Source organism: Arachis ipaensis, chromosome B4, assembly GCF_059453495.1.
Source record: "Arachis ipaensis isolate K30076 ecotype BB chromosome B4, ASM5945349v1, whole genome shotgun sequence".
In the NCBI taxonomy this organism is placed as follows: domain Eukaryota; kingdom Viridiplantae; phylum Streptophyta; class Magnoliopsida; order Fabales; family Fabaceae; genus Arachis; species Arachis ipaensis.
In genome coordinates, this window is record NC_142439.1 from 18,607,711 (window position 1) to 18,618,148 (window position 10,438).

At 33.5% G+C, this 10,438-nt stretch overlaps 1 protein-coding gene across 1 annotated transcript; it reads right to left on the minus strand.

Moving 5' to 3' along the window:
• Nucleotides 1-4,621: 4,621 nt before the first annotated feature.
• LOC107639052 (BTB/POZ domain-containing protein) lies at nucleotides 4,622-10,231 on the minus strand. The gene is made up of 13 exons (XM_016342468.3): nucleotides 9,805-10,231; nucleotides 9,524-9,707; nucleotides 9,105-9,173; nucleotides 8,899-8,997; nucleotides 8,682-8,761; nucleotides 7,755-8,565; nucleotides 6,944-7,635; nucleotides 6,130-6,214; nucleotides 5,995-6,046; nucleotides 5,849-5,898; nucleotides 5,515-5,562; nucleotides 5,200-5,385; nucleotides 4,622-5,066 (listed from the first exon to the last, which is right to left on the minus strand). The coding sequence occupies exons 1-12, from the start codon at nucleotides 10,059-10,061 to the stop codon at nucleotides 5,209-5,211; spliced, it is 2,604 nt and encodes an 867-aa protein (XP_016197954.1). The 5' UTR covers nucleotides 10,062-10,231; the 3' UTR covers nucleotides 4,622-5,066; nucleotides 5,200-5,208.
• Nucleotides 10,232-10,438: the final 207 nt, after the last annotated feature.

Sequence of the window (10,438 nt, forward strand, 5' to 3'; positions counted from 1 at the left end):
TCCATTAACCCACCCCTGGTCTATTGAACAAAATAGAGCCTAAACTCCAACCTACCAGAAAAAACTAAAAATCCTAGCAGATAGAGAATCGCAACGAATCTTAACACTAATGTTGTTACTGTGAATTTGATTAACTTCAATTTCATGAGGGACCGTGTTATAGTAAAAATAAGTATCTTTCATTTCTTTCTGCCTTACACATTTATGTCAAGTTTGGAGTGGTATGATTTTGTTGATATCTCAAAGCTTGAATTTGGATTGAGGATTATGATATCTGCATTAGATCGAGGAAGGATTGCTGCTTTCCTTGGATATATATTGAATATTCTAGCACTGAGATGATTGTAAAAATTGAAAATATTAATACTACTTGGCTTCTTTACCAAATATAACCAAAACTATACAAATAGATATAACTTGGGTATTCATACTACCATTATAACAAAAAACAAAAGATAACTCGTTGTAATAATTTAAAAAAAAAAACATGCTTTCATTGTAAACGATAATGGCGGAACCGTCCTTTTCTATAGGAGAGTCAGATAATCAAACTCAGACCTACGATGTTAATTAACTGAGGTTGTTGCAAAGAAGAAACCTCCAGAATCCTAATCCTATAATAGTGGTGTTATTGATGAAGAAAAGTTGAAGAAGAAGTGGAAATGAGGAAGAAAGATGAGTGAGTGTGTTTGAATGCAAACCATTTTTCATCATGTTTAACACCAAACGCGTCGTTTTGGTAAGTGCCAGCGTGGCACACTGTAGCTACATCAACATTTAATCGGGTGACTTATCGTAAAAAATATGCTTAAATGTTATGATAAGGATGACAAATGGATGCCCATTTATGATATAGGCGACTGAAGTTTTTAAGAGAGAGTTTAGATTATTAGGTAGACTAACTTTAATAAAAGTTGAATTTGTATAGTTATAAATAAGGCTCTATAGCCTTACATACAATACACAGCAATAACAATCAATAAAATCCTCTCTCTTTATATTACTAAAAACATTCTTTTTTTTATTCTCTACAAATAATTTTTTTCTCTCTTTTTTTTTGTTACTACTTATAAATATATGAACAATTTCTATTGAGCTAATTATATTAATATTAGAGTCTTCTATTCATACATCTTTATTTTATATATTTTTTATTTATTTTACAACATTAAGAACTATTATGGTAAGGTGAATCTAGAAGACTACTATAATAAAATTAAAATCTTTTATATCAAATTGGATAATTTTGTGAATCTCAAGAATTATTATAGAAATTTACTCAAAATTCAGATATTATATTTATGTAATTCACGTATTTACATCTTTTTTTTATAAAATATATTGCTCAAAACCATTTCAAAATTAAAAAGCATTTTTTCTAAGGATACTTTTAAATTGTTCTTCTTTAAGCTAAATGGTTATAATTTGCTAAGTAGTCTTTTTGTATTAGTTGACTTAGGCTTAGTTTGGTAAAATTTTTATTTTTTAAAAATAGTTTATAAAAACTAATTTTTAAAAGATGACTTTTAAAAGTTGTAGCATTTATGTTTGGTAATTAAATTAAAAATAGTTTTCAATAAACACAAGCAACAATTTAGTAAAATAATTTTTAAAATTTAAAAATATTATAATAATAGACATAAATATAAGTATTAAATTTAAAAATTAGTTAACATATGAGGTTATATTAGACTTTTAAATTTTGAAAAGCACAAGCCAACTTTAAAAAATTCTATCTTAAGTGCTTTTAAAAGTATTCCAATTTTTTAAAGGCTGCAAACACAAACACATGATTTTTTTTTATTTACCAAACACTGAAGATATATAGTTTGGTAAAGCTTTTACTTTTCAAAAGTAGTTTGATGACTTTTTAAAAGTTGTAACATTTATGTTATTAAATCAAAAATAATTTTTAATAAACACAAGTAACATCAATTGTTTTTGGTAAAATAGTTTTTAAAATTTAAAAATACTATAATAGACATAAATGTAAACATTAAATTTGAAAATTAGTTAACATATAAAATTATATTAGACTTTTAAATTTTGAAAAACACAAGCCAATTTTAAAAAATTCTATCTTAAGTGCTTTTAAAAATTAAAATATAATCTTTTTGATTGACCAAATATAAAATAAGGAGCTTTAAAAAATTTTACCAAACTAAGCCATTGTGTGAGGATGCAAGTGTTCTATTATTCTATCACATATATATTCTATGAATAATTGTAATGGAAATAAAGCCGTATATTAAGACACTTCAATACTAATGGTGTGAAAAAGAAAAAATACGAGATAATGTTTACATTACGTATGTGACATTCGCTTGATTGGTTGAATCGTGTACTCCATTATTAGTTTCTAAATAACAAATATTTTAGATCTAAAGGAGTATCATTTTGGAACAATGGATTAAAGCAAACGAATTATGTGAATTTTTGGTATAAGAGGATGAATTTGGACACCCTAAATTCCAAGATAATTGGTTAGTGCATGTATAATGTTATTATCGTCCTATCCTCTTGTAAGTATCTCCGATCACTTAAAATTTTCACTATGGACTCTATGCCATCTTCTTACTTTCTTAGACACAAAGCTTCCTAGATTTATTCACACTACAAATCCCCTTCACATTGGGGGGAAAAAAGATATATTTCCATTGAAAAATTAAAAAAGAATTGGAGCATGTTTCTAAAGAATTTTGGCACATGCTGAAAATTTAAAATCTATTGAATTTAATTCCCATATTTTTAGACTTATATAAGGTTTTTTCTTTGGCAGAACTGTAATTAGTCCTCTTGTCAGCAATTTCAATAACATTAAATTTTCAATATAATATGGCCTTTGATTTTATACTACAGAGAATTTTTAAAGTAAGCTAAATAGTTTATTCCGATTCATTATCTATTATTTTGTAGTCGGCAACTTTGAGAAAGCATGGAATAAAGAAATAAAGACAGCCACCATAGTAATTCACTAATGTGTAGATCTTGTTCTGTGAGCATTTAAACTTTTTCCCAAATAAAGTTGCTGGCATTATTGTGCTCCTTTTTTTTTTAAAAAAAAAAAAGAAAGAAAATCAAAAGCTCAAACAATTAAACAAAGTTTGACTTCATAAAAAATATATATATAACCGTTGCACTAAGTATTGACTTGATGTCGTAACCACATAATAATACATACTACAAATATTTATTGCATGTTGGAGCAAACTATCAACTATGTGATATCGCACTCATTTCATTAGAACATAAACATTTTTCGGCTACGTTACTTGTGATAGAATTCATTACTAATAATTTTTAAACGTATTAGTAATCAATAAAGAAAATCAAGTAGCTAGACTCGAAACTCGAAAGCGAGCACCACGTGCAGCATATTTTATTCTATAAGAAGAGTGTCACGTGCTGCATATGGTGCCGGTGCCATATTACTACCACGGTTCTCTTCCATTTTGTCTTACGGTGCCGAATCTCATTATCTACATCAAACAAATAAAAAGAAACAAAACTAATAACTTCGACACGAGAGAATGTTCAATCTGATCCTGAAATTTGAAGAAATAATCAATTTGATCCTAAACTCTTTAAAGATGTTTGAAATTTAATTTGGAGACTAAATTAATTAATTTTCAGATATCCTAATAAGTTCTATAACAATAAACATATACAAATGTGGCTGAGCTTGAGCCTCCAATGCCAACTAAACTTCATACATTATTGTTATTCTGCCAACAACATTTGCAGCGTCCCAATAGTACTAATAATGTCATTGACTAATATTGATGATATTGACAGCACACTCTCGAGTCACTATCCGTCGCCTTTTGTATGCACACCATTTGTACCCCACATATATACCACACTCAATTGGATTAGAAATATGGTTTCACACTTCCACTTACACTCACATTAATTTAATATCTATATGATTGAAGTTACAAAAGAAAGGTAACTACGGTAGAAAGGAAAAAATAATTCAATGGTTCTAATTTTAATGAGTAATTTTAGATAACTTTTTTTTTTTCAGCATAGTTAACTTTTTTAAGATTATTTTGTTTATTTTAAATTCTAAATCCTAAATTATAGACTTAAATTCTAAAGTTGGCTAATATTAGCTGACTAAAATTAGTTTCTTGTACTCTTTCTTTTCGTTATATGAAAGAACAAATCCGTCGATATTTGACTAATAAAAAAATTACATTCATTTATTGAAGAGTATGAATTATGGCAAGTCGGCTCCACCATTTCGCATCGTCCATGATTCAATCACTCACATAATTTCTGTTGAAAGTTCTAGTTAGCATCTTTTTACCTTGAAGATGTAGCATTACTGTGTTCCAAAACTTCACCAGGGTACCGTTTCTTGTTGTCAATTAGTAAAAAAATTACAGAATGATGAGAAAAAGCGCAAACGGTGACAATATAGCTCTCCTTCGGCCTCAAACCGTGCACTGCAACTTTGACTTTGAGAGCTTGAGCTCAAGTCGAAAAAGAATGAAGATGATGCAAAATTTGATGGCATTACTTGGTAAAAATGTTGGAAGACTTCAAAAATTAAAAGCTAAGGGAGTACAGTAATAAGTATATTATCTCAAAAATTCACAGTCCACACCCCACATTATCAAGACCAAGATCAAGATCAATCTATAATTATGAATTGTAGTTCTCTTCAGCTTTCCAATATAAACAGGTTAAAATTCATTCATTTCAGGTGTAGTCACCCATGTTTTGGAGACTGAATCCAAGATAGGTATGTCATGTTGATTAAGAGCACCTGATGGAGACACTGCCGAATTATAATTTTACATTATTTTTAATTTTTCTATCTCATACAACAATGTTAATATTGTTGTGCTTTAGTTACCTGAAGAAAATAAGAAAGCATAAAAAAAGCCCTCTTATATATGTGAAGACGATGCTTTGTTGCTCATCCAAATATTAAGGCAGATGCAAACAAAAATGGCATTTACTCGTGCTATTCATCAATATAGCGCATGCAACTCCTGAACTTTCCTATTTTATTCATGTACAATGAAGACTTTGACCATGGTTCATCACTTCATCTCCTGTAAGATTGGACAAAAGAAAGAAACCGATCAAATTATATATTTTAGAAAAGAGTAGTTACAAGCAATTTGGCTTTCACAAACCATTAGAATTTTCAACTTTTCATATATGGTATATGCAAAGAAACTTTACCTGTTTAACTCAAACAAGCTGCACCACAGCAATGACCCTTAGGGCTCCATTTTGGAGAAGATCAGCAAGCTCATCAAATAATAGAGCAGTTCGCCAACCCCATCCTTTAGGAGCTTTAGGTAGAAGAGTGCCTGTTTGTTTAAAGCTTCCAAACACCATTACCTCCCTCTTGGATGGACAAATCAACTGAATGGACCCGGCAGATGGAAAACAAAACCATTAACCAGAATGATAACAGTATCAGGTACGACTAAAATAATAGAAAATCACAAACCACCACATGATAAAAGCATAGGTTCAGTACCGCAGCATTACCTGGTAGCGAGCAGTCACCTTTTCACGAGAGTCAACATACATGTGCACCTGAAAATACATTTCATAGAAATAAGTTAGGTTAGATAGAATTCCAGAAGATTTATAATCAACGACACGTTATATAAGGTATACACATTTAAAACAACTAAGAATGTGGCATGCTGATACTAGAACTCCAACTACTGGCAATCAGCACCCCGATTTGAGTTTAAATGTACCTGATGGACAGACATTACTCTATATTATTGAAATAAAGCAATTCATTTTCAGAAACAGAATATGATTTCCAAAGTCCAAAACTATCTTTTAAATACTGAAAATCAGTCCTGCTTACCTTTCTATGTATATCAGTTATCTCTGCCTTCCTACGATGAAGAAACAACCCTGCACCAACACTAAACATAAGCTCCCAGATAGAATAAAAATTTACATACTTAATTCACAGTCCAAAGGTGAACATTCAATGCAGTAAGACATTACCCAGTGTACGCCTTCCCTGGGGGTCCTCATCATTAAAAGCCTGTACACTGACCTAAAGATTCAAACAGATAAACTCTGTTCATATCAGAACACATAAACTCAAGCATGATAATATAGTGATTATTTTTTGCCAACCTTCCATAAAGAACCAGCATAGAACATTTCTGGAGAATGCTTAACCTGACCATCACCGAGTCTGTGCACATCCTCAAATTGGACCCTGTAAACCACAGCAAAAGCAACATTAAATGTATACAAATTATTTATTAAAATGAAAACACCTACACTGACTATGAACCTTTGCCAAATAGCCCCAATGTGATTTCAATTTTGACAATTTAACAGCCTCAAATTTCACTAAGTGGCAAATAAGTATTTAGTTTCAACTTTCGATGTTCAAATTAAAACCAATTGTAGTGAAAGTTTAAGCAAGATAACTGTCAAAATTGAGACAAGGGCACAATTTTGAAAGGGTAAAAACAGGAAGGACAATTTGCATTTTAACCAAACTACTAATCAAAACAAAAAGACCCCTACTATCTCACTCTAACTGCAAGACAACTTCTGTGATACAAGAAACAACATTGGATATACACCATTAGCATGTTACAGTATGCATTATACATAACCTACATTAAACTAAAACACCTAAAACAACACAACTTAAAGGGAAACACAAAGGAGAGGAACAGAGGAGGAACCTTCACAAGCAAGAAATAGATATAAAATCTCATGCATAGGAGGAAGATTGAAAGTTCAATGAAACATAAGTGTATCCAATGTGATTGTGTGTGAATATTAACCACACTAAATTAATAATATTGTGAAGTACATTGGCAGTAACAGAGGGGTGTCACCAACTGTGAGAGCTAAGGGCACAAAACGCACAAACCAGTAATAGCAAAATTTACTTTAACAACTCTGGAAAGTTGTAGAGAGGTTGACTCACCCAAAGCGAAAAGGGGGGAAATGGCTTAAAGGCGTTTTCAAATCCAATGATATAGATGAATTATTTGAATTCTCCCATTCTATTCCACCGTTATGTTCTGGTGTCTCTAACATCTGCATAGGAATACCACCAGTACTTGGGCCTCCTGCAGTTCCAGACATTCTGCCTTGCATGTCCATTTCATATCCCCTTTGAGAAAGTTCTCCATGTACATTTATTCCATTAACCCCACCTTGACTTAATCCAACCAAAGCTGTCAATCCATCTCCAGACAGGTCGCCGTTGTGATCAGTTCGCATCTCTGAATCATCATTGGCTGCAGATTGCTGGTAGTTTCTGTTCCCAACACCAAATGGTACACGAGAAAAGACAAATCGTGTAGGAGCAGAAGCAGCTGCTGGAACAAATGTAGTTCCACGACCAATACCTGCAAGCCCATCTATAGCCCCTCTAACATGTACTCGTACAGGTCTAAAGATGCCATTTCCTTCACCTGGAGAAGGCTCGGCAACATATATATTGCCCATGTTCGCATGCATATTATTCTGGTTATGTTCTTGAATGTAAAATCCAGTGGAATTAGCTCCATGTGAAAATGTAAATGGTTGCCGGCAGGTACAAGCCATACTCATAAGGGAGCAACTTTTGCAGGTATCAGCAGCAATTTCTTGCACCCTCTGACTAAGAAGCATCTAATAAAAACCAATAAAATTAAATTTCAAATATATTCTGCAACAGATGTTGGGTCATTGGTGAAGTCATAGGCAGTGTTTGTTTAAGAGGTGCAATGTAAATGGCAACAAAGAAATACCTGAAGCCAAAGACCATCATTCACAGCTTTGCAAGGGAAACCTAACTCTTCAAGTTGCTTTCTGACATTCAAAAGAGCCTCAAAAGACATGTTGCAGTATAAGAGAGAGCCCCCTTCAAATATGTTAAGAAATGCATCATATTCATCCCCATGATCTGCATAGTTTCTTTTGGAGTGAGCTTCAAGACGTCTTTTGCCAACAACTCTTCCACCCCATGAAAAAAATGGTGCTCCATATCTTCCCCAATCATTGGATGAGACCCCGCTAGAAGAAGAATTTGATGAAAAACGGTTTCTAGATTGATCCCTAACAATCCAACTATTGTTATCCAAATGGAAGCAAGATCCTTCCTCAGATGGCCCTTCCATAGCCACTCCATTTGCTCCAGCAACAACAGGCATCTCAACATAGGAACATGATGTTCTGATGCCATCTGTATCAGATAATGAATCACCCATTGATGAAGGCCCTTCCATGTTGCAAGAGTATGTTGGTTTCAGGTTTGATGAGCTGGTATATGAAGCTTCTTCACTTTGTTGATTGGAGTTAGAAGCTGCATTGTTGAAGTCTGGAAGCTCAACTAGAAGATTACGGGCATTAGGATCCTTTAGACCACTTTTAAGACTCATTTGCTCTAGATCAGTTTCCAACCTCTTATCAGTGCAGCCGTCAGATACACTCTTCCCCTTAGAGTGATCAGAATCAGAATGGATATCAGTTCCAGACTCAGAACTGGAACTTCCATGTTCAGGATGTTTGGCCTTCCACTGAGCACTCTTTGCGAGGAACACATACAAAGCCAACTCAAACCTTATAATGAAATTTGAGACAAGTGTTACACAAACAACGAAACTCAAGCTGTTAAAGGGAGGAAAAGGAAAAAAAAATAAAAGAAAAACAAATAGAAGCTCATAAAAACCACCTACCTCTTCTCTTCACTTGGTATCCATAGTTCATCACTGGTCAGTAATGCATGCAATGTTTGAGATGAAAGTTTAGGAAGCACCTGCAACAAACAACCAAATGTCAACTAATCCAACATACTCCTCATATTCAAAACAAATATACATAACCAAGAACCACAACTAAAGAACGCTAAGTGATATTTAGAAGAATGTGATTTTATCTTCCTACCCAAATTACCTCTTTTAATTCCATGCCACCACTTTGACAAAGGTAGCCCCAACAAGCATTTCTTACACGCTCCCCATGGATGCCATAGTCCTGGTTCTCGGCAAACACCTAGATTCCAATCATACCCCACATAAATAACTATCCCAGTGATAGTAAAAATCTGAAAGATGTATTACTTGCAATTCACAATGAGGGTAGCATTATGCATGTTTAACCTGGTAAGCCAAGAAATTAGAAGTCCAAAGCTCTGATATAATGAAGTCCGTACATATTGCACACAAATCCTGCACAGAAATTTTTTTTAAACAAAATTTAAAATTTAAAATTCATGAAATTGATTGGACTAAAGGTCAAAATGATTCTTCAAAGCGTCAACTTGATGCTCAAAAAAATTGGACACCTCAAATTCGTCCTGAAAGATACAAGTATACAACTAACAGTGAATAGAATTGGTCATTTCCATAAGTTCATGACACGTCACAAAATTGATCTATGCCACCTTCAACGTGTCAGAAGAACCACTTTGATTCGTGGTTGTATCTTTCATTGATCAATTGATCAATCAGAGGCGTCTAACCTCTCGAGAACCAGTACCAAATTGACGCACAACTATTAACCCAGAATTGATTGGTACCTGAAGGTCTAGGAAGGAAGCAGCAGCGAGAACACGGAAAGCATTGTTGTCGTTAAGCTTAGGGTGGTGGCCATAGAGATAAGCCAATGCCATAGTAATGGCCTCTTCGTTAACGTTTTTATCGTCCACGTGCAAAGTCACAACCGGTGCAGATGCTTCCTTCCAAGGTCCATGAAGCATGTTCCTAATTAATCAACAAATAAATAACATTTGCAATCAATTAACAAACCCTAACGGTTCCAATTGATGAGTGAATGAGTAACAGTGAGTGAGTTGGTTACCGAAAATAGGAGCTTCGGGAGAGGAGGAGGCGGTGGAGGCGGAAGGTGGAGCCGAGGGCGTGGAGGAGGATGTCGGAGAAGGCGCCGGAGTTGAAGCCTTCGGATTGGATGTGATCGCAGAGGGAGGTGAGGTTGCAGTCGAGTGCGCGGTCGCTGTTGCTGCTCTCAGAGTGGTGGTGCGAGTGGGAGGGCCGAATCGTCATTTTCATTTGGGTTGCTCCTCCTCCTGAGACCGCGTACGATCCACTAGGGTCCATGATTTTGGGTTAAGAAGAAAAAGGAGATACAGATCGAAATTCAAAGGACATTCATCGTTTTTTCTTTCGTTCGTTTGTGAATGATACTTCAGAGAGGACGAGAGAGGGTCGTAAAATAGAAAGAAAAAGAAAATGGTTGGAAAAATCAGGATAAACTCTGATTTTTTTTTTATGCACTTCATCATATATATATTAAAATTAGTTATTAATATAAAAATTATGTTAAATATATAAATATATACTAAAATTAAATTAAATTACGTGTATATTTATACATAAATATATTGATAATTAAGTTTAGTAGTTAATTTTAATATATAGATAATATTTTTATTTTTTATTATTATTATTTTTTTCTTTTGGTCATTAAAAAAAAG